Source organism: Leuresthes tenuis, unplaced genomic scaffold, assembly GCF_036924035.1.
Source record: "Leuresthes tenuis unplaced genomic scaffold, fLeuTen1.0.hap1 SCAF_4, whole genome shotgun sequence".
Classification (NCBI taxonomy): Eukaryota; Metazoa; Chordata; class Actinopteri; order Atheriniformes; family Atherinopsidae; genus Leuresthes; species Leuresthes tenuis.
In genome coordinates, this window is record NW_027325358.1 from 22891472 (window position 1) to 22916366 (window position 24895).

Genomic DNA, 24895 nt, shown 5'->3' on the forward strand with positions numbered 1-24895 from the left:
GTTCGACAGAAGGAAGCAAACGCTGCAAACTGACTTTTTTTTTTAAAAGGTTTTATTAAAAATTCACAACCGTAACTAAATTAAAAAAAAAAAAAATTATTTGGTTTTACTTTGTTTAATTTTCTTCCCTTTTTTTTTTTTTTTACAAATATGAAAACTGATTATTGAAAATATTCAGACTTGCTGTGACTCCGAGAGGCTGAATATAAGAAATAAGCAATATGGGAGACAAAACAAAAAAAAGGGTTCTTTACATGAACTTTGACTTAACTATAGAACTTAATTTAAACATAGATTTTCTAAAAGCTTATTTCTGCTCCCATCATTGATCCAGATCGTTAGCCTGCAGGTAGTTGGAGCAGTCGGAGATCTTCTTCACCTGCGTGGCGCTCAGGTTCTCGGAGCACATGGGGCACGTCGCCTCGGCCTCCAGCAGCCTGCAACAAAGTCCAGCGTGCCTTTGTAAATACGAGGGTGTTGTGGTAGAAAAGGGGAGAGAGTGGCACATTTTGGGGGAAACACTTCTTCCCTGTGATAGAAAGGAGGTGAGGAGGTAATCTTTTATCAGTTGGGTTTGAGGCGACAGCGTTAGCTGGGCTCTGTCAAAAGGGGAAATTATCGGTCGAGTTGCACCTCCCACAGCTCACCTTAAACTTTGGTTGTGTGTCTGCAATCTGCAGTTATCTTAGCCGCAACCATCGTGTGGTGAGAACTTTCTTGGCGTCTGTGACGTCCAAAGGAGGCGTGTCATATATGTTTTAAGTTGTAACGAAACGATGCTCAGCTGCTGCAGTTGTCAGGAATATTTAACGAACATTTCAAATTACGCTCTGAAGCAAGAACGTCTCATCTTTTGTAAAACACGCCTGTCGCATCGCCTCCTCTCTCCTTGCGTCTGTCCTCGCCTTCTGTGCTAATAAGCGGTGGGACACTAAGAAGCACGGGGCCAGTGTAAGCAGTGAACCGTACAGAGCTAAAGGTCAGCCACGTGTAGTCAGTGCTCATAGTCATAGATACTGAAGGTAGTGCTGAGATTGTAGTAAAAACACACTTTGGATTTAATGAGTATTCACTCATTCAGGCGCACTGACCACATGTTACGTAGTCTTACACAGTAATTAAGCAGAAATAGGACTACATGGAAGTTGGCGACATGTGGCAGGTTGTCGTTATCTAGAGACATGTTTTGTGGATTCAATGTCAGTCAGACTGATATCACCAGAGAGAAAAATCTATTAGAAAGACTAGAAAAATTCAATTTGTTTGTATTACTTGTTAATAGCATGTTTAGATTATCCATAACTACAGTAATTACATCTTGTGTCTGTGTTAAACATGCCACTTACAGAAGGAACTGTGAGTAGAGGGCAGGAAATTCACAATGAGGACAGATGGACCAGTCTTCTTTCAGCATGTGACGACCCTGATGAGTAAAACCAAAAGAAATGAAAGATGGGGAAACTGCTTTGCTTAAAAGAGATGCAGCATGTGGGTGGTCATCTGTTTGTACCGTGGCTATGCAGTAGGGGAGGTTGTTCTTGCAGGAGATGCACAGAAGGTCATTCTGTGGCAGCTGGAAGCCGCAGAATGGACATGGAGTAGTTTCCTCCTCTAGCTCGGATGTGTCTGGACGTCTGTGGTGCAACACAGATGGAGAACAACAGGATTCAGAGGCAATGCAGGAAGAATCTGGACAGATGGGATCAGCACTGAATATGTGGGGAAGGATTAGGTGATGGACACGTGTTATGTGTGGCCAGGTAATGCCATACCTGGAGTGTTTTGTGTGCTGTTATTTCCCCGCCTCTCCTTCCTCTTTGATTCCTCCTCCACAGGCCAGCAGACAATTAATAATCAGGTCGAGGATAAAGAGGGAGAGGCAGCACTCTGGGGGCAGCAGCAGCAGCCGGTTGCTTTCTTCAGACTAAATAGTTAACCCTTGTTTCTGTCTTAGATGGTTTTTCTTATTTTAGTTTATGTTAGTTTGAGTTGGAGAGTGCTGGTAGTCCTGCTTTGTCGTTTTTGTTTTAGGTTATATTCGTAAGTGTGGAAAACGCAGGCTGCGACGGCCCACTGCGTGGCTGGCCCTGCGTTTCCCCTTTTTGTTAGTTTTGGCCCGGGTCTCCATCTCTTTTTGGTTCATAACTTTATGGGTTGACCAATAACTTTTTTCCCTTTTTCCTTCCCAGTGGCAACTTTTTAATAAATAATCTTTTCTTTTGCAAACCTTGTGTGGCATCCTTATATGTTATGGTCTCACTGAGCCTATGTGTTATTTTAATTTTATGAGGCCGTAACACACGGAAGAAATGTTACCAGGAAGCAGAATCGTAAATGGTAAATAGCAGGCAGAGACATCCTGGTCACTCACCGAACCATGGCCTCAATCTTTTTCCTGTACTTTGCGTCTATCTCATTTCGGTACTCCGGCCTCATCAACATGGCAGCGAAGCTGAAGGCTGAGTTCTTCAGCCCGGCTCGGTGGCATTCAATGACTGCTGACGTCAGAATGGGGACAACATCTACACACACACACACACACACACACACGGATTCTTTAAAATTCAAAGACGGTAAAAGGTTTTTGGCAGCAGGTAAGATCTCTTCATAGACTCACGTGCAGGAAACTTGCTGATGTTGTTGCTGACACGAATGAGCATCCTCGCTCCCTTCAGATGGTCTCCTCTCTTTACGTGGATCTACATAAAGACATCATTTATGTGGTTAGAAAGACACCACTTACCGACCGACTGACAAAGCTGATCATTCTGACAGCATTTCACTATTTGTACTTTACAGCGTTGTCCTGCCTGTAGGCAACAATGAAGAAATAACTTGCGACTCATTTAGCAGATGAGGCTAATTGCAATGTGAAGTAAGCAATTTCACTGAAGTTTCAAACAGTGTCCTGGTGAGGGGGCTTCAGACACTCTTTGACCATCTTAGACGCCGTTCATAGTTGCCACAAACACTTGATCCCATCACAAACTGACAGCTCTAAGTTGATTGGCTCCTGCCCAGCAATAGAACGGGTCTCTGCTTGCGTTTCCAGTGAGGGTAAATAAACCCGGAGCCAACATCATTTCAGTTTGCGATGGCCAAAAGTAAAAAATGTGTCCAATTTTGCAAATATACCCAGATTACCGTATGCTCAGTAAACATTATTTGCAATTATCTTTCAGGGCAACTGGAGCAGCTCTATACCTACCTACCTATATATATATATATATATATATATATATATCTACCTGTAAGTAAAAAGGGCTACAGTGTTTGTGCTTAAAAAAAAAAAAAGAAAAAAAAAAAGGAGCTCATCATGTAATCTGAACTGTACATGTGTGAAGGCAGCTGTGTGACCGGCCCACAGAGCTTCAAAATCCCCATTTAAGGGGCTGTCATCAGTTTCTAAAATGTTCCAGCCTGAGCAGCAGATTTCTGCTGTACTGACCTTGACCAGCAGGTAGGAGTGGAGAATCATCAGATTTGTGGCCATCTCAGCGGGGATCTTAATCTTCTGAGCCTGCAGCTCTGTGTACATGCTGAACAGCACATCATGGGCATTGCGGTAGTTCCCTACAGCAAATCACAACTCTATTAACATATGATCAAATATGTATAATGTCCTATGGTGTTGTTAACAGCACACCGGTGTGTGTACCTGCACACTGCTCTTCCCTGGCAATGATGATGGCGGTGCGAGCAGCCTCTCTGTACTGTTGCAGAGCCATATAGAGGCGGAACAGGTACTTTGCATCCTAGGAGGAAGAAGCGATTATCAACTTGGCGCCAGCATTTTCACCAAAGCTTCCCTCTATAGTCACTCAAGGCTCCGTTTAAGTACTTTGAGGCATGAGAAAAGCACTTTCAAACTGCGTGTGTTCAGCAGCACTGGGGTAAATGTCTCCTGTGAAATAACTACATGCGTTCCAAATTGTTCTTGGTCCCAAAAAAAACTGCTGCTGGGAACTGGCAACGTGTTCAGGGTGTACCCCGACTTTCATCTAAATGTAACTGTGATAGGCTCCGCCCCACCCTGACATGGCACACTCCATGTGGCTCGTTTTAATGTCACTAAAACACAGCAGTTCACATGATTCTACACTAATAAGACAGTTGAGAATATTATATTGTATTACAGATAATATTACCTCCTAAATCCTACACACTGGAACTATAAAGCACAACAGTTTAATGCTGGAAATATTTTTTCTTTGGAAAGTTATTATTGCCGAGTTGAATCCAAAACAGAAGGCTCCTGTGTATTGTTACCTTGGGCATACCGTCACTTTCACCCATCAGGTAATCTATCAGCTGGTTGGTCAAAGAGATGTCCTTGGCATGTCCCACCTAGATGAAACACACACACATCCAAAAACAGGCGCTCAGCCACACGCTCGGAATGTTTTCTACATACTAATTCAGTTTGCAGCTCTCACCGTCTCAATAGCCATTTCAATAGCCAGGTTGTCCTCTGTGTTGGGACACTTTAGGAAGTGCTTTAGGGCCTGAAATGGAGGAAGAGGGGAGAAAGAAAGAAGCAGTATAAATGATTAAAGAGAGATTAAAAAGTGACTTATGAATATATAAATAAATCAGTGGCTCTCACTCTGCTGTACTGCCCGCACTTCTGAAAGAACTTTCCAGCCTGCAGGTGTTTCTTCTCTCCTTCAAAGTACAGAGCGATGCTCTGATAGTCCTCCTGTGTAGATTCAGGGCCTGAGAAACGCAAATCAAAGAATACTAAACTTACTGTTCACTTCATTAGAATAAGAAGCAAGGCTGCTAGTAAACTGTGCAAAAGGAAACAAAGGGAGGGCCACTGAGAATTTAGCTTCAAGTTGGATAATATTTGTACAATCTTCACACAGACTGACCGATGATGTCTGCATACACCTCCATCTGCCCGTGCTGTTGGGCCAGCTGGAAGGCCTCATCGTTGCACTGAGAGAGAACCAGGAAGTGGATAGCTGAGCCGTAGTCGTTCAACCTCAGGAAGAACCTTGGGCACACACATGCTACATGAATATTTAAGGAAAACTGAGGAACCGTGAGCTGATGCTGAAATTTAGTCAGCAGCAGTCTTGATTAAAGAAACCAGTTTAAAAGAGAGAAAAAAAACCTTTTTCTTACATTTCTTCTACCTTCTCAAATTGGAATCTGGATTGTTTTTAAACAGTTAGAATTTTAAATAATGCATTTAAAATGCCTGGCACAAATGTCAGGGACTAGATTTAAGGAGTGACGACAGTAAGCCAGTAAAAACCCTCATTAATAAAGAAAAAGAAAACGGTTGTGTGTCTGTCCGTGGTCACGTTTGTCCTACCTGGCTACCATCTTTGCTCCATCGATGCTCTGCGTCTCCCTGACGATGCGAACGGCATCCTCTGGATTGTTCAGGTGGTCCAGCAGCACGCGGATCACATTGTCCCAGTCTTTTGCGCTCTCGTAGGCCTGAGCTGCGTCCTTATACCTGATGCACACAGTACTCGTCACACCAGATTCCCTCTCAACCATCCACTCTGCAGAAGAAGAAGGTACAAAAAACTGAGAACCCACTTGCCGTCCGCCTCCTTGGCTTTTGCGTATTGCAGGTGGATCTTAGGAGAAGACACGTTTGGAAGCAACTCTCCCACCTTCGCCCTGAGAAAAGAGCAACAATAAGCGGGATGACATTTATTTCTATTTAAAAAAAAAAAAAAAAGCTTGAGTGTGAGCTAAAGATTTGTCTCACCAGTTCTTGCAGCGAATGTAAACCGATGCGGCCTTGTCATGATACTGGCCTTTTTCATAGAGTTGCGCAGCTTCAGAGAATTGCTGGGGGGGAAAAAACACAGAAGAAAATAAAAATAAAAAGACATCAAAAAACAACATCTGATGTCCAGATTCTGCAATCACTTGCAAAATTAACGCTGTGCTTTATTCAATGAGACCCGACGCTAACGTCTGAGACAACAGACTTTTTACTGAGGTCAGTAAACAGATAAATCACATGAAAAGTGGAGTCAAAATTCTCTGCTGGTCGTTACAATAAATCTCCACATACACCTTTTACGCGACTCTACCTTCATGCTTTCCAGTATGGCTCCACATTCCTTCTTGAGGATTCTGCTGGGGTGCTGGATAGCCTTAGCGGCTCCTCGCCTGATGTCACCCATCCTGATGGACATCCTGGCGACACCTGCCTGGCACGCCTCGTCGTGCTCCTGGAACTGCGCAGACAGGAGAAGAAAGAGGAAGGTGAGACCAGGACTATTTTCAGCTGGGGATCTAAGCCTGATGTACAGCAAATCCTCCTGCCTGTCTTAGTAAACAGAAACAGAGCGGCCAGAACAACAAACTGTGGGCAGGAGTTGCGTTCTACGTGGCTTTTAGGCGTGATCATAATATGATTAAGTGAGATAATACTACAGTATGTGTAGCAAGAAAGCTTCTCACATTTTAAATAGCCAAGAGAAACAGATGTAAAATAAGACTGCACTTACTTTGTTATTGTGTGTCATGCCTTTTTCATAGTGTGCCAATGCATTAACATAATCTCCACTATAAAGAGAGAAAGAGGCGTTTAGTAACAGGTCAAGTCTTCTTAACGTTGTACACTGGGCTTGTGTGTGATATGCATGTAAGCACTTACATAAACTCCAGATGGACTGCATACTCTTTGGATATGAAGGGAATCTGGTCGTCTGCGAGCCTCTTGGCCAACATAAGAGCGCTGTCCCAGTGCAGCAGGTCTCTTCTCATCTAAAACACAAACCCAACACATTATGATAATTACAGCTCGTTACATATGCTCCATGCCAGAAAATTATTCACATGTTTTACTCTGTGCTGATCTCGGATCTCGGTCTTGCATACACACAAACACACCTCCAGTGCAGCGATCGGGCTGCTTGAGGACAGATAAAGGTCTTGGGCCAGGTTGTAGTCTCCCAGAAACATGGCCAAATGTCCTGCCAGTAAATTCTTGTCATCTATACCCTGGAAAGAATCAGATATAAGAGAGATGAGAAGCATTGTGTCAAAGTCTCATAGTATAATGAGTGTGTAAGACACAAACTGATGTGTGTGTATGAACCTGGATGCTCTGCAGTGACAGGACCATTCCCACGCTGCCGCTCATGCGGTAGACCTGGATGGCCAGTTCAACCTCCATGTGGACCAGACAGGCTTTGCCCAACTCAGCCCAGTCCGCGTCGCTGCCTGCAGACTTGCACAGATTCCACGCCTCATGGAACCTGGACAGGAAGTAATATGCATAATTATATCATATTTGCATTTTTTTTACTCATTTAGTGCACACCTAGTGGAGCGGGTGAAGTGTGCCTCCGTGTTTTCCTGCCAGAGAGTCAGGTGAGACGGTAAAGAGAGCAACAAAGTCACATGGAAGTTGTGGTGAAATCAGGATTCTCACCAAGGAGGACAGTGTTGCACCCTCCTTTGGAAACAAAAGTTGGTGATTTTAAACTTAAATTGTTGGAAATTATATTCAGCTTTCAGTCGCACTTCTTTGTATTAGCGTAGACATCAAAGCTACTTTTTATGAGTTCAGAGAAAATCGGGTTTTTGGGTTAAAATCGTCATTTCGTAACTAACCATGTTTTTCAGGTATGAAACATAGTTAACTTTGTGAAAGTGTCTGTATTTAACTCAAACCACAATCTTTTCCTAAAACACAATTTAAAAGACATGGACACACCTCTCTACTCTATATAAAGTCCACAAAATCTCTGATAAATAGACCATGTATCCATGAATAGAGCAAATTGTTACTAATGGTTGCTACTCCATGCTGCCTTCTGTCTGCCACTTGTTCTTATGTAAATATTAACACAAAAAAACAATGATCACTGGTGGTAGGCCAGTAGTCTCATGTGTCACAACAAAACGCTGCTATATTTGCAGCTTACTTTTGCATCATGTGCTGCATACTGTGTGCTCTGCCCAGTCATTCTACACACTGTGTAAATGGGCAACTGTGAACAGTCCCAGCTGACTGCAGTCTATTGGGTGAAACCTGTGTTGGATCTATCCATCCAACACAGACTTTGTAGCCCAGACAGCAAATTTCTTCCACTATTGCACATTTGCACTTCAGCTAGTTAAAACTTGTACAAAAATGGCTTTTTTTCCTTTTTGTCCACCTGTACAGCGCTGAAACCAGGAAAGACAAAGACAGAACAATTCCTTTCCCATGATTTTTGTTTTGTCAAAATTCAAACTGTTATTACAGAACAAATAGTCCACAGACAGATTGAATGCATCCATATCCCATATTTTTTCTTTAGCAGCAGCACTAAATCATACCAGCCACAGATTGGACTGAAGGTAAAGTCTCACATCCAACTTCACTTAAAAGTATGAAACAAGTCAAATAGCAGCAATGTGTATTTTTTATTTTTTCTACCACAAGCACAGCACTGACAGCACTGGCTGACCTTTTGAGCATGAGAGCCTGAGCGTGCTGCTTGCTGAGCTCCGGCGGTGAATCCGTCGATGTGCCAGGCGAGCGCTTGAGGAACGAGTGTGTGCTCAGAGCCACTTCACTGGTCTTACCGCTTGTCGTCTGACAGGTCAGCTCACCGTTGTACAAGAGCAAAGGCTTCTGGGAAAAGAGGAGCGCGGTGCTCCCCACCAACACCACCTGGGGGCCTGAGCAAAGCGACAGTGAAAGAAAATAGAAGCGCCCGTGTCCTCTCTACTTCCGCTGCAGAACAACTCTGACAGTTTGTTTTTTCAGTACGGACGAGGTCTTTTTAAGTGAAAAAGTCAGAAATCTTTTAACAGGAAATGAACATGGCAGTGATGTGATCTTATTATCTCTGATAATGTGTGGCATCCCCCTACCATATATGGTAGTTTTATGCAGGGCGTAAGTGTAGACCTTGTCATCATCATAAGCTACGAACACTCCTCTGTCTGCATGCCAGTTGTCCCACAGCACTCCTGTGATGGTGGGGGAGAAGCTGGGGAGCTCAAAGCAGGAGGCCGTAGCCTGGACAAACACACACACTTTTAGATTTATCTTCATCCAAAAAAAACTTGTTTTTTCCAAAGTTTCACGCACCCTTTGCTTGTAATAATAACTGCTGTTTCTCATACTGGGGAAACTTTACTTGCAAAAGGTGGTTAAAGATAATTAATTTGAAAAAAAATTAAACAAACAAAGAAAAGGAAAAAAGAAAAGAAGTGTACTTTCAGCACATGCTGTAAAGAGCGGCATAAGTATGTACTGACGTTTGACGGTGAGAAAAGGAAGCCATCGTTCTTGTCATCGATGAACACCAACCGCGTGCCATTTACGTCAGGGAACACCTTCCTCACGCCGACTGAATGGCTGTAGCTACTCACTGTCTCCCAGTCCTCCACCAGAACACACACCACATTGCCTGACTGAGAAAAAACACATAGATAGATTGCATTAGCAGACTGCAAGTGCACTGCAATGTTAAAATGAGGAAAAAACAGTGTGGGTGAAAAGAAAATTCAATGAGACACTTTTCTGTGTTCCTAATAGCGCCAGAGAGAGCGGACTGATGTGTGACCGTTGTCAACTTCAAATCGGTTTAAAATATAAAAGCAAGACCTTCTTGGTAAACCGAAGTGCAAATGTGGGATTAAGAAACGATAACCACAGGATGAGCAGCGTTGCAGACTGAGATGTGGAACTTGCTGAGCCTTACATCGGTGCCATAGTAGAGGAAATCAGTGGTGAGGGCGTGGCACAGGATCCGCCCTTTCCTGTCATCATCTGGGAAAAGCTTCATCTGCTTCCTCTCCTCCTGGTCTTTGCCTTCAATCTGGAACACAACACGGACCTGTAGCTGACTCAAATGCTGTGGACCATCCTGTGACAGTTCAATGGCCAATAAATGGAGATGCAAAAAACATGCAGAGTCGATGGCTCACCATGTGCAGCTGGACTTTTCCTTCAAACAGCGCTGCTGCATAGTCTGAGTTAAGGCACATGCTGGCTATCGTCCCCAAATACTCAATATCCTTTAGTTTGTTAAAACCTGAGTGACACACACAAAAAAAAGAAAATGTCTTAATGATGTCACAGTGCTAGCGTTCCCTCACTCTGACATGACTAAATTAATTTATACACAAACATGTACACACACACACACATACACACCAGGTTTTTGGTCAACCAGGGCATAAAACCAGGCTCTGTTGTTCATCCCCACGGCCACATGGTATGGTCCCACGGCGATGAACGTAGGCTCTACCTCCACCTCTATGGCTACAGGACTCTCCTGACAGCACAACGCAAAAGAATGCAACTCAGTACTGAATCTGTTCTCTCACATAACACAGTAGGCTTTGGTTCCATCAATTCCTTGTTCTCAATCTGCAAATTACGACAAAAATCCTTCCTTCTAAGGACCGCCGCCCTAAAACTGCGATGATGACTTTATATTCAGTGATAATTATCTAGTGTGGAGTTCTATGTCACTTCTCTATCCCGATCTTCACCCAACTTTAATCTTCCTGTAGCTCAGAAGCGGGAAGTCAAAGCTCTTGCTTTTGTTTTCCAGTTCACTTGAGATAGAAATAAGACATTATCGCTTTGCTGGTACTCAGTTCAATGTTTTTCTATCTCGACCACGAAATCTGACTTATTGTTGGCAGCCAGAAGCTGGTAATTTCAATCTGACATTTGTCACTGAATGCACCATCAGCAGATCCGCCATTAGTGGAACGATCTTGGAAAAATTACCAAGTAGTCTGAGCTCGGTTTGCTGTGTGAGTGCTGGCGTGAGAATATTTACTATATTCTCTGTCATATGATAATATTGTGCTTTAAGGAGGTATTGAATACGACTAAACTAAAAAGAGGCAGATCCTGCGGGTGGAGTAGAGTCGATCGGGTCACTCAAGCGACTAAAACTGGCTGCTCTGATATAAGAGTGAATTCATGGTGAAAAAATAAGCTTTTTTATGGTATTTTGGTCACAACATGTCCCAAACATTTCATTAAGACCTCAAGAAAGTGTCAACTTGTGAAAAAAAGGGCATGATATGTCTCCTTTAAGATGTCTTTAAATGGTATTTAGTCTTTGGACAGGATTTAGTCATTTCCAGCATCATAGCCACTGTCACCACTCAGGATCTTAGAGAATCATGTGCCCCTGGCAGAGCATTACATCTTCTTCCTTTTCTTTTCTTAGCCAAATTTTTCTTTTTTGTGTGCATGGCAATGTTCTCACCCCTTCCACCTGGTTGGAGATGGTGACCTCCAGCAGCGAGGTGAGGTAGGCCAGCCGCGTACCAAAGCTGTCCCCCAGGATGGGGAGCTTGGTTAGGAAGACATGGAGAGTCCCTTTTTGTGTGGAGACTGCCAAGAGCTGGCCGTCGTCTGTCCAGCTCATCTGATCAAGACCTACGAAAAGAGAGACGGAGAGGTGGGTGATGTATCCAAGACACATAAAAAGTCCATCAAGAAGAGTTTGGATGAAAAAAAAAAGAAAAGTTACCTTTTGTCTCATCATCCAGCTGAACTATGCTGCTGATGTCATTGAGATCGGACAGCTCGTAGATCTTTATGCTGCAACAAAAGCATTGGACTTTTAATTTTCTTTATCTCTAACAAAAAAAAAAAACTTTTTTGTTTGGAAGTTTTCTTAAAAATCCCATGTGTACCTGTTGTCGCCACAAGTAGCAGCCTTGTTTAATGCCGCTGAGATGGCCACACTGTTGAGACTATCTTTGTGGTTGTGAGCCTGATAGAGCTCTCCTCCTATCTCCCTGATGTGTGTGGAGATACCCACGAAATATCCATGGGAGAAGCCAATGAGAATATACCCATCACCGTACCTGAAGAGTCAGAGAGGGCGAGAGAAGGATTTGGGAGACGTGCAACGGCTTCCATTTAGTACCAGTGTTGGGTTTGTGTGTGAGTGCGAGCAGTACCAGCGGTAGGACACAATACTTCCATAGCGCCGCTGAAAGGTCAGCTCTATTGGGTTCTGAGGGTCGTTGACATTGACGAGCGTCAGTATCTTCTTGTCCACAGTCACGCTCACCTGAAAGGTCGGTGATGGCAACAATATGAACATCCGCTTGATCCAAATTACTCAGATTAAACATTATTCTTGTATTTGTATCAACTTTTAGATTTTGTGCAGAAAAGCTCATGAATAAATCTCATCCTGTAAATACGGGTTGTGGCTCTTAGAAAATTCCTACAAATGCAGGTGCTATAATTCAGTTCAGATACTTTGGGAGGAAGCGTCAGAAGAATATCACACAGTATTTGGGTCTCATATTAAAATAATTTAGAGGACTTTTTTGTTGTTACGCTGCCAATAATGAAGCATAAATTCCAAGAATGAAGTCAAACTTTCAGTATTAGTGCCAGACAACAGAATGAGTCATTCAGCAGTCAGATCATATAGATCAAATTTACATAAAAAAAAAAAAAAACAAAAAAAAACATTTGAGATTAAATCAGACCGGGGTGGTATCAGAGTGGTAATAGGTGCCTCGTGAAGCAAGGCATAGGCCGTGCACGTTTGGCGTGTCCCAGGGAAAGGACTAAAATGTTAGTCCTATGTCACACTATGTTAGAGGGGTTAAGAGGAAGCTGTTGCAATGATCATGCAACCAAAACATAACCTGGGACAAAATGCTATTGTTACGATGTGACAGCTGATACCACCTGCATCTATGAACCGACCAATCGAGCACACTCAGCACGCTGGGAAAGACACTGCAGCACAAAGCCCCATGTTTTTTAAGTCACTTCTAGCAAATCTCAGGTCTGCACTCTGGGGAACCCATATTGAGTCTGTTCCAGAGATGAAAGAGAAAACAACAGAGCTTTTGAGACAGTAAATGGAAGAAGACCTGCTACACTGGGACACTTTGATCAGTGTAGAATACAGAGATGTGCAGCTGCAGAGGGGGAAGAATGAAAACATTCTGCATTAAAACTGAACTGCTGCTTCTAACAGCTCAAGAAGGAAATGCAATTTGTAAAGGCTATCACAATAGAGGCCAGCTGCCAACAACATATATCATTCAAGAAAAATATGGGAAGTTGCAGAAAACAAAACTCACAGTGTTCTCCCCTTGAGAGGACCTCTCATCCGTCTTCATCACCGAAAAGTAAATTTCCGAAGGCTCTCCATGAAGCGATGTCTAAAATAAAGATCAGAAAGACAAACTGTATCTTTATGTTTCTTTTTGTAATGACATTGCACTTAGATGGCACTAACAGTGATACATATCTAACATAGCTGCGCTGTCACATATCGCACACATGCATTGTGTCAGTGTGGCTACCTGTCTGATGGTGTCCCCCTCATGATTGCTGATACTCAGACTGTTGTCATCACTTCCTAGAGCCAGTAGATTCTGAGAACTCCAGCATCCGCAGGTGACTTTCTTGGTGTGTTTGCCTGGTACGGGAGGAGAAAGGGTGGATAATACACAATAATATCAGCTACAAGCAAATCGTCATAAAGTGCTTCCGTTGTGTGTGTGTGTGTGTGTGTGTGTATTACCCAGTACAGGGATCTTGCGAGAAGTTTGCTGATTGTAGATCAACAGGTTTCCTTTTGCCGTCCCGACAGCCAACAGAGGGCCCGTCTTTGACCACAAGATGAAGGACATCTGATCTTTGCTGAAACCACAAACGATGAGGGAACAAATCCAGAGTGTAAAAAATGATGACTTCTCCCTCTTTGAAGAGAAAATGCATGCTTGTCATACCTCATGCCACTATCTATCTGTGATGTTTTATTGACACTGGCATCCCAGAGGTAGATGGAGCTGGACTTTGCAGCTATCACCGCCAGAATGTCGCCATCCTTATCCCAGTCCATCCCCACACAGCGCCTAATGGGAATAAGACAAAGAAGAGGCAGAAGAAGCTAATTTATTGTGAAAACATCGAAGAGACTAAAGTGGAGACCTAAAGATAGGGAGTCTCACACTTACCCTGGAAGAGTGAGTTCAGTCCACTTATTTCCATGTCGATCAAAAATTTTCACGGAGTTGTCCTGCCTGTATGGTTAGAAACACAATTCTCAATAAAGAGAAAAAGGTTATCCCTTGGTTTTGTCCTCCAACCTAACAGGTTACTCACCCTGCGACAGCGATGTAGTTACCGAGGCTTTTCTGCCACTTATACAGCAGGTTAGAACCCGCCCAGGCTTTGTCAGCAAGGACGAAAACACTCTGTGGAAATAAAGGTTCCTTTGAAAATGTTTCTTATTTTATCTATTTTCTTTTTTCTTTTTGAGGGTCACAAGTTATTAAGATTATCTCTCTGCAAATGATGGGACCACTTAATCATCTTGGAGGTGGTGGGAAAGTTTTGCCAAGTCTGCAAAAAAAGTATTCAAGTTGCATCCCTGAAGTTATGTCTGGAGATATTAAGAAAAAAGATCTATTAAAAGACTGTGTCTTTGGAAGTTCTGGATCCAGCACCATCTGAGTTTTTGGAGGGGCTCAGATTCAGGGTCTAACAGGCTCTGTTGGCGCGCTTCTTTTACTTTTAGAAGCCCTGACTATGAGCTGGGTTGCCATCTCTGTCTATGCAACAGGAAGTAACTAGGTACTGTAGTGTTTGCACTATTTTTTTGCTGTGCAGTTCCAAACGCACTATGAAGGAGTTTAGTCTCACAGGCTTTTAGAGCCTTAAACAATGAGCAATAAACTCATTAAGACCATTCTACTCATGGATAATCACCTAAGTATACCATCGCAGGCATCACTAACAGAAAAAAACTGTCATCACATTTTGTTTAACCCTTTTTCCAAAAATATTGGGAAACTTTCTAAAATCCAATAAATCTTTTCTTTAAACAGGTAAAGTCTAAATAAACTATTTCCAGTATCCCTGACCAACTTCACTGTATCAAGAACATATAAACAAATGAAAACTTTGATGAAGTTGGTGAGTGAACACACTGAAAATCATTTAATTTGACATTTAGAAAAGGTTCAAATTAAGGGGTTTGAATATCTGATTTTGCACATGGTTTAGCTTTTACACCGACTAGTGCTTATATTGTTTCATGTCTTGAAGTATGACGCATTTCAACACAAGATTGAGTTAAATGTTTTAGTAGTTAAACAACTACGTGTATGTGTGTACAAAACACGTACAAATTGATAGCAGGACTTGTCATGAAACTATATTTGTTATCTCTAACAGATATACAGAACAGTAATAAACTAAATCGAAAACATAAAACTTTACCATGCACATCAGTAATCCTTGCCTCCACAAATCACTTTATCTTAGCTGTAATTAGTGACGGACACAAACATTTTAACAGACTATAGTTGTTTTTAACACCACAATATAAGTAGAGAAGTCTAATTAGATAAGAGGGGGGCAATAGACGATATTGCCCCCGGGAACGCAATTCGTACAGCCAAAAATAGAGCTGTTTTTTAAAACTAATTTCACTTTAGCTTACACGATAGCTAGGAGCTGCCTACAGTTAGCAGGTAAATAGCTCGCTCGCTGAAGCTCCTTCATGCGATAAAACTTGACATGTAATTAATAAAACGACCAGAAAAACTGGAGTTTTCAGTTATTTATCTGGTACCAACCTTCATATTGATGGCGTTTAGATAGTTCAGAGTTGAATGAATTTGTTATTTTCAAAACATCTTCGACATAAACGCTGTGTGTGTGTTTCCCATGATGCTTCACTCTTAAGCGTCTGCGTCGGCGATGTCATAGCAACAGTGAGTAGCCAATGAGGCGCACCCAATACAAAAGCCGAAGCAACAGGTCTTTATGTTAAATCTTTGATTAAACACTCATAAATCGATGGGAACTGGAGAAAGCCTTAACGCTTTGTGGCAAATATTAATACTGTAAATTGTTATTATGCTGTGGTACTCAGATCAGAATGGAGACACGTGGTAATTCAAAAACTGGTAGGAGAGGCAGAAAAGTGCATTTTGATGTTAAGCTTTGTGAGCAATAGGAAATCAGGTGGTGCAAAAGAACAGTGTGTATTAATGAACCAATATTTATATAAAATCAGGGGTGCAATCTGCAAAAAAATCTGCCATAAAAAAATAAAATAAAATTCAATAAAAAAGTTGACCAAATATTTTCAATTCATCAAAGGATGTCGATAACTTTGTCCAGCATACTTTCTTTTTCTTTCTCTCTGTATTTTCTATTTTACTGTAGACATTTCAAGTTGTTTTTATGTTTTCTTTTCTAAGTGCACTTGCTAAAGTTTAGAAAAAAGGAATGACTGGAGAAGAAAGCAGAAGAAGAGAAGAAGAAAGGCCTATTGGAGCAAAAGAAAGAACATTTCTATGACAGCAAAATGAGGGACATAAATAAAGAACGAAAGGAAAAGGAGACAGAAGCTAAATTTGGAGAGAAACAGAGAAAAGTGCTGCAGGAGCTCTACAAAGAAAAACACACTTCTAATCTTCCAAATGAAGGATGGAGAGTAAGCCGCTGATCTCCCATTTCCGACATTTTAGCATCCTCCACTCCTCCCCCACTGCACCACCTCCACCTCTGTTCCATATCTGTCACTTTCACCCCGTCCCAGCTCCTCTTTTTCTGTTTAATCCTCCATCCTTTCTGGAGTTTTTTTTGTTCTCCCTGCACAGGTCTTTACCTGGCAACCTGGTATTTTTCCTCCAACAACATAAAACTCAAAACCCAAGCAAATGAAAATTCATATCAATTATTGAAAATCTAAGTCACAAAAAAGCCCATTGTCAATCAAATAAAACAAATATACTGATCTATACAGATGAAATGCAACTTTATCACGTTCTGAATAAAGTTTCTCAAGACTAATATTAATTTTAGGTTAATATTCAACATTAGGTTAACACTGGGAGCTTCTCCTTTGTCGTCGACTGACAGAAAATTAATCACAAAACATTTGGACCACCGTTTAAATTCCTCATCCTTTAATTCTTACCTGAAAAAATTCAGACCCATTTTTTTTATCACAAAATCACAATTATTAGATCCCATTTTCTTACGGTTCAGCTGTCTATAAGAGATGGCTGTAATTTCAGATGAAGCGATCTCTAAAAATGCCAGACTGTGTTGTCAAAAACAATAACTCAGTTTCTAAATATGATGCTGAAAAACTGGAAACTTCTTACATCGAGCCTCGAGGTGTGCCAACACAATCTCCAACACTGTTTCTCCTTCTGTGAAACAACAGCTGGGATTGCTGGAATGCATGTGACTGGGTCCTCAGTCGACACAATCTGGCAACTTACAGTCTGGGGTCCTCAGTCACATGCATGGATTCCACCTTTAGATACAATTGTGAGACCTACAAGTGTTGTGTTATTGAGTGTTTCTTAAGTTCTAAGATCTGTTGCTTTGCTCTGAAATGTACTCAATGAATCCTTTGTCTTCAGGCCAATGCTAACAGAAATAATTGCTCTTGAGTAATTCATGACGCATTATTTCCTGCTGAGCACTGAGCAGATGTCATGATTATTTATGGATACAGCCAGGGGTTTGTGAACACTTCAGGATTTTCCACGTTTCTGTATAATTATCAACAACAACGAGTCCCAAGAGTAACGGAACCAATTATACAACAGGATGAAAATGTTATGGTTGGGCATTTACGGAAGGACAATGATCAAAAGTCACATATCTGTAAGTGAGAAACACAAGTGAGCCTTTGCTCCCGGCATCAGGTGTGACATTCACGTGAGACACTAACTGCAACTAAGCACTTTCATCAGCTTAAATGTGGATCAGATGAATTTTATTCCAGTCCTTTCATACTGTGTTCACGGTTGCTGCATGACTGACTCCTCCTTGAGTTTCAGCTCACAGATGACCTGATATTTTCCTTATTCTTCCCACATTAGATCTTGAGGTGACTTTTGTTGGTCTTTCACTTTAGGGGATGTGGAAACGGTCCTGAATTTCCTCCATTTACATAGAAAAATAAGTTTGTGGAGAGGCGATCGATCTCGTTTTCTTTCACTAAAAGAGCACACACACTCACAGCTGGTTGTCATCCAACATGTTTGTAAGCACCTGAATAATTCAACTCCCAACGTTTGTGTGTCTCACGAACGTTTGCCGCTCACAGACAATTTTCCTCAAACATATATGAACAAGTATGTTATATTTCCCTAATTTACTAAGTTATTTTTATCTGTATTTTGCAATTAATGCAATACTAAGATTACCATTCCTATCTATAGAGAAATAAACCACATTTACAAACTTCACATCACTACAATGGTGTGCTGAATGTTATAAATGTACTTTCACCACTAAGCCTGAGGGTGGCAGCTTTGTACAGTTGCTCATAATCGAGTCTTCTAGCCTCCATAACAAACTCTTCCCCATTCTTTCATCCTGAAAGTGTTCCACGAAGCTCTCTTTGACAGTAAGCAAAAGCTGCCTTCCTTTTCCCCCTGTAGAGGACAGGCTGACTGTACCATCCTTCTGTTCATTCGAAAAAATCCCAAAAAACGTGCTTTTCCCTGTTTACCGACCAAATGTCACCCTCTGCACCTTCCTGTAGGCTGATGGATGGAAGACAAGCTTCTCTCTCCTGTGTGTCTTGGCGAACTGTGATGAAATGCCAGCTGTGCGACACGAATACTCTTTGGTGTGCTCTGGCGTGCTGACTCAGATCTCATTAAGATGCACAGAAGCGAGCAGCTGAATGATTTTCAGAGCAAAACGATAAAAATAGAGCAGAGAAATATGAATGCTGCGAAATGCTTTTTTGGCAGCAAGACAATAAACCCCAAATGAGACGGGCTTTTGCAGTTTGTGGCGCTTTTTTTTGTTTTAAAGCAAAAAGTAAAATTGGTTCCCTGCAGTTATCTTTCAGCTCTCCAATGAATCATGAAACATGATTAATTCATCTGCTGCCATTAAACTGCGCTGAGTGTGCCATAACCTCCTGTTTCTGCAGCTGCAGGGAAAATTAGGCTGTAATTAGTTGTATATCTGTTCCTTGATCTTTACTGCAACCACAGAAAATCCCACAGAACTTCGTCTTGTTTCGGTTTCAGCTGTGCAGATCTTGGGCTCTGGCCCTGTCAGTTTGAAGAATTCACTGTCTTGTAAGACATCTGCATGAGCAGTGTGTTGCAGGAAAGTGGTCTGTGCAAAGATTCTGAGGTTAATGGTAATTTCATACTGGGCTTAAGGGCATCTCTGCAGAACAATCTGGGGGGGGAAAAAATATGCAGCTATCATTCTTTATTTAGACACCGCATCTTAAGGTTTAATGTATCACAGCAAAACAAAAGAAAGTCCAGGCCCTTGAAGCAGATAGGCTGAAATGAGGTAAATGCAATGTCAATTTGCAAAAAAAAGAAAAGAAGTGTGAGAAGAAATAAGAACAACCCAAAGATTTCACAGAATGGATAACCGGCTATGGCAGCAGTATTCATTTTCTGTGTGATGTTATCCGTCATCATTATGGAAGAATTTTGGCTCACATAATTTTGCAGCATTGCTTCAGATCATTGAGGTTTGTGAGCATTTATGTATTCATAGCTCTCTTATGGTCCTGCCACAACATATTAATCAGGTTGAGGTCTGGACTTTTGACTGGACCACTGCAACACCTTGATTGTTTTTCTTTTCTCAGACATTCTGTTATAGATTTGCTGAAAAACCACCAAAACGTCTGCTCTCACGGAGCTGCTCACACCTGCTGGTGATCAACAGTCAGTGCATCCGATTAGCAGCACCTGGCTGCTGCTGGCACCCTTAATTCTCATGGAAGCAGCAAGGGTGGACTTGTTTTTCAATGCTTCTTCATTTTTGGCTTAGCCGCTTTTAAATAAATAACAATGCAGTGTAGCATGTCATGTGTTGATGCAAATGTGAGGTTGTATTCATCTACTTCGAAGACCTGGAAAGGGCCGGAGAATTTTCATCATTACTTACGGATCCCAATTCCAAAAATTTAGAAAGCTAAGAAAAATTCAAGTCAGAACAGAATGCAATGATTTGCTAATCACATAAATTGATATTTTATCAATAGAGCATAGAAATGATCAAATGTTGAATATGAGACATTTCACGTCTTGCACACAGATATGCCTCCAGAATCCACAAATCTTTTGATGATTATATTATATCATATTTAAAGTCTCTGCAATTTTATGTTGAGGAACATTATTTTGAAATCGCTCCACAATTTTGAGACACTATTTTTTTGGCAGATTGCTGAACAGCATTACTTCTGAGAGACTCTGCCTCTCTCAAGTGCTCTTTTCGAGACCCACTCATGTTCCTGACCTGTTGCCAGTCGATATAATTGCAACATGTCCCTCCAGCTAATTCTGTTTCGTAACATTTACCTTTCCAGCTTTTTTTGTTTGAGTCATGCTGCTGCGATCAAATTCAAGATGAGCCGATACATTTCACATCAACTGGTACAATGTCTCACTTTGAACATTTGTTTTGATTGTGAATGAAATTATTGGTTTTAAAACCTTAGAACTGAAAGAGGTTGTTTTTTCTTTTTCAAACGGCTGAATGTACAGACTGCACAAAAGGTTGGATGTTAAGGAAGTTCTACACTACAAACATGTGCAACAAGCACAGAGCTAGTTGACAATGCAACTTCACCCCAAAGCCTATTTAGCATTTCGTTGTCCAGAGAAATCTGCATATGCTGACATTTCTAATCAAGCTGCGCTTAATAAATGAACCTTTTGTGAGCTGTGTTGGTAATCATGGCCATCAATGAATGTGCTTTCAATCTCTGACAAATAGTGACAATATTTATGCTAAGTGGGATCACACATCATGCCAATTGATGATGACACCTTGTACACATTTTTAAAAACGAACACTTATATAGTTTACTTATATACTTATTATATAAGTATAAACGGACATTTTCAGCAACACAGTTCTGGTCTTGATATCTCTCGTTGCCTGTTAAATGCACATGTGCACAGTTGTGGTGAAATGTACAGCTGCATGTCTGAGCTGAGTCTGCAGGATTTGTCTCCAACTAGATGTTGAGGATTCAGCCTCACAGTCCAGCATTTTCTGTCTCCCTCTTGTTTTTTCCAGCCGTAATACAATCAGTTGCTGTTAAGGCCGCAAGACAAGGTCACTGGCATCATCTCTCAGCGCCAGCAGGGGCCGTTCGTCAAAACCACTTATGATTTAGAGCTTCCACTGCAATAAATAACAGAGAGACTCAAGTTGGCTACCGGTCGCTGTGCCGGGGTTAAAGAATCTATAAATTGTGAGCGTTTCCTCATCCTCGCACACTTGTTTTACTCAACAGACACTTCAGCCTGCTGCGACATCCCTGGCTCGGCAGCGGCTTTTAAGTTAGAGCAGCCACTCTTAAGAGTAATGAGCATCCACATTAACTTCAAGGCACAGAAAATGAATGCAGAGTCACCCTTCAGCAGCCAAAACCGCTGAACAGTAAAGGCCGCCGCTGGAGCCGAACTGATGGCGGTGCCCAGAGAGATGCGAGCCGTGCATACGCAAAGGAATTTACAGCGTAATGACTTTCATGGTGATTGTGACAAATGCAGACTGCCTGCAAAAACATCTGCGCAATAAACACGAGTAGCTGCTGCCGCTGGGGAAAAACAAAGAAGCGAGTTTTAAATCACATGTTGACTTTAATGTATAAAAGACCACTGAGCAGCGGCGTACTCTGCACAGACAGATTTCATTTAGTAAAAGAGGAGGTGTGACATTCAGCACAACAGGACAAGACGCACAACTGTGGCACCAAGTGTCTTTATTACACCTCTTCATCATCTGAATTCATGGTACAAAAAGAAGCACACAGTTACACATGGTATGTTTGGTGGGCATTGTATACAGCATAATGCAATAACACTTCATACAGATTTCCTATTTATCTATGTACATAATATACAATACATTTAGAACTTTATTTGGAATGTGTCTGTTTTTATTGTTACCCTCAGCCTGAAATCACACGACACAGAAAAGATGACACATTTCTTTTGTTGAGGCCTAAAGAGAATTACTTTAAATAAACAGCGGGCAGGTTTTAAGGGGAGGAAAACGGAATGATGCAGCAGCGTATCAGCCTTGAATAAACATCAGCACAGCTGTAAGGAGTAGCTGGCCTGCCCATCCCAACTTTTTAATGCTGGCAAATTTGGGAGGCTTTTCAATCTCCAGCGGCTCCTGGGGCACTTGGCTTTTAGCTCGCCAAGTGCGAGCGTGTGCAACCCGTCATGTTTGGATGTAAAGTGCATCCTGTGGGCTCCATTAGCTGTGGATCTGCCAGTTTAGACAGGATGCCTGCTTTGGCTCTCACTGTCAGTTTTCTTCTTTATACCAGATATCCAGTATGCAAACCAATATGAAATACTCATTCAAATATGCAGCATGAAATCATTGTGGCATAGTGTGCACTATTCAGGTTTCTTGTCACAGCCCACAGTTATGTACATGCGCCTTCGTTCCACCGATTTATGTCCCCCCCCCCAATGTCTCATACTTAGTGTACAGCAGCCTCAAATCTAATAAGGCTTTGAACATGACTTCAAACAAAACGTCGGCACCGTATTATTAAATTCATGGTCTCATCATAAGGTCTGTTGTTCATTTTTGTCTTGGCACCCGTTCCTGCTATGAAATTAAATGGTGCATGCATCTGTGTGTGTCTGCGTGGTGATGAAATGGGAAAATGTGGATGAAGAGAGAGCAGCAGGGAACTGAGGATGTGGAGAGGGGAACGGAGGGAAGATTTTCATTTGAGATAAAAATATACTTCTGGCAGTCTCTGAGCACCCAACCCTCACGCACACACACACACACACAGACACACACAAGCAATGATGAAACATATACGACGGAAAAAAAAAAAAAGCTGGGAGACAACCCAGCCAAGCAAACTCAGTGAAAGAAAAAAAAAACAAGCCTGTAAATAGCTGACCTTGTGCTCTGGGGGAAATTGAAAACAAATTTTCCCTGCAGGGATTAACACAGAGCCATGGTGCTATTATTACTGCTCAGGCTGTAAACCTATTAAGACTGCTTAATGGACCTCTAATTCAAAAAAGGAAAAAGGGAATAAAAAAACAGAAACAGAAAAGTATAAAATGAATAAAGTAAAATAAGTAATAAAAGTAAAAACGGACGACAAAAGCCAAAGGCTGGGTCGTTTTCTCCTGTAACTTGTAAAAAAAAAAAAAAGGCACATCGCAGTTCGCAGAAGCCTCAGATCTGAGCTGATGCAACAGAGAAGATATGCACACAGAAATATCAGACGAAGCTCGATGTGTTTTCGACTGAAAAATAATAAAGCACCCCACAGATCCTTCCAGAACAGCTGTTTATGATGTTGTGCTGATTATGTCAAAACTCTTTCTTTTTATCTGTCAGGGGGCAACAGCAGCAAGGCACAGCACAAGTGCACTTGCCAACTGCAGCCTTAAAATAACAGGGAATGTATTAAAATAGCTTTCCTAAGTGTATCTGGTGGTGTATTTTGATGCTGAGAGCATGAAATGATGAGGCAGTTTTGACAATCTCTCTCTGTCTCAGCTATTTGTCAGCAGAAATAGAAGCTGAGAGCAGCTGTGTAGTTTTATACTGCATGTGTACAAGTGAGTGCGTGTCCCCACTTGCCTGGAGAAAAATAATAATAACAGACAAGAAAGAAAAAAAAAAAGCCACAAGTCGGCAGTTGTGTCAAATTCAGATAAAAGCTGCAGATTCCTCTTCACCGTGCGTGTGGATGGCAGTTTCCTCCCGTGGCAGAACTAATCAGGATGTCAGAAACCGACCTGTAACTTAACCCTAAACTCTCCTTAAAATGTGAACTGTTTTTTGAGCATTAAGGGTAAAATGTGAGAGTAAAACCTGAAGTTCTCAGAAGCCTGTCTCTTGTTTCTCACTCAGGGCAGCAGGTTCACTTGGTGCCCCCCTTCGGTGTCAGTGATGACAACGAGGATGGTCTCTGAACGCAGTGGGTCATCATACGTTTGGGTTTTCACAGTCTGACGGCCACCACGCACGCACCTGCCCTGCCCAAACACAGAGGGGCCACCTGGAGGACAGAAAAAGAAAAGGCCTTTACATGCATCTTATTTCTATGGCAGGAAAATTCACAAAGCAAAGCCTGAAGGTTCTGAATGTATACAGACAGGTTTGTTAATGAGATAGAGGAGACAGTTACAAAATTTCTTTATAATGATTTTCAGACAAAATTCTAATATATTGGACGGACACAGAGTGTTTGTAAATCTACACTTTCAAGCCTGGATTCCAGTTGTTTCTATGATATGCAGCAGTTCATTTGGCTCTCATCTCGTGACTTTCTAAGGTGTGTCCAAAGAAAACCTTGACATCTTGCTGACTCTGTGGGTGTAGTCAATTGGACAACAGCTCATCCACAATTAGACAGGCTTTCTGTGATTTTGCACCAGTCCAACAGTCTGCGGTCAATGAGTCAAGTGTCCTATTGCCACATGGTGGGCGTAACATCAGCACCATGCAGTTCTCTCCAATGACATTTTTAATTCTCTCAGAACTGAACTTGAGTTCTTTCCAAAGAATGATGTTTTGTATTTGCGAGATGTTTCAGGATCAGTAAGAAAAATTCAAACAGACACCACAATGCCAGGACTACTAGGCCGCTTCATTTGGTTATGAAAAACATGTGAAACGCCAGGAAAACTACTAAAAGGAATTAAGGACAGTTATTTTCTAACTGCCTTTAGGTTAAAAATGACCTCCTAGACTCAAAGGAACAGATTATTTTGTGGATGGATAGGGGAACTGCTGAGCTCTGACTAGCATTTTGAAAATTTGATGACACATCGGCATCAACCCTTAAACTACTTCTGAAAAGCAGTTCCAATTGGAAACTAGATAAACACCATTCAGAGAAAAAGATTCAACATGGGGAAAAACAGCACAAAGAACAAG

General features: G+C 41.7%; 2 protein-coding genes across 3 annotated transcripts in view; both read right to left on the reverse strand.

Annotated features, from left to right (window-relative positions):
• Positions 1-76: 76 nt before the first annotated feature.
• On the reverse strand, positions 77-15667 carry wdr19 (WD repeat domain 19). Its single transcript, XM_072383267.1, has 36 exons — positions 15571-15667; positions 14093-14184; positions 13945-14010; positions 13717-13842; positions 13509-13627; positions 13288-13403; positions 13063-13143; positions 11914-12026; positions 11644-11817; positions 11478-11548; positions 11211-11383; positions 10136-10256; positions 9907-10013; positions 9681-9797; positions 9235-9390; positions 8845-8992; positions 8436-8649; positions 7076-7235; positions 6868-6978; positions 6632-6741; positions 6483-6540; positions 6063-6209; positions 5732-5814; positions 5557-5640; positions 5324-5470; positions 4875-4999; positions 4607-4716; positions 4437-4505; positions 4270-4347; positions 3659-3755; positions 3449-3573; positions 2618-2699; positions 2372-2522; positions 1511-1634; positions 1347-1423; positions 77-437 (listed from the first exon to the last, which is right to left on the reverse strand). Exons 1-36 carry the CDS (start codon positions 15574-15576, stop codon positions 323-325), a joined length of 4053 nt encoding a protein of 1350 aa, XP_072239368.1. The 5' UTR covers positions 15577-15667; the 3' UTR covers positions 77-322.
• Positions 15668-21708: 6041 nt separating this feature from the next.
• The window catches only part of klhl5 (kelch-like family member 5), a 49750-nt gene continuing 46563 nt past the window's right edge, over positions 21709-24895 (reverse strand). For both annotated transcript variants that reach the window (XM_072383269.1, XM_072383268.1), the window contains exon 13: positions 21709-24014. In XM_072383269.1, coding sequence (XP_072239370.1) covers positions 23958-24014 — 57 coding nt within the window. In that variant the 3' untranslated portion in view covers positions 21709-23957. The remainder of the gene's footprint in view (positions 24015-24895) is intronic.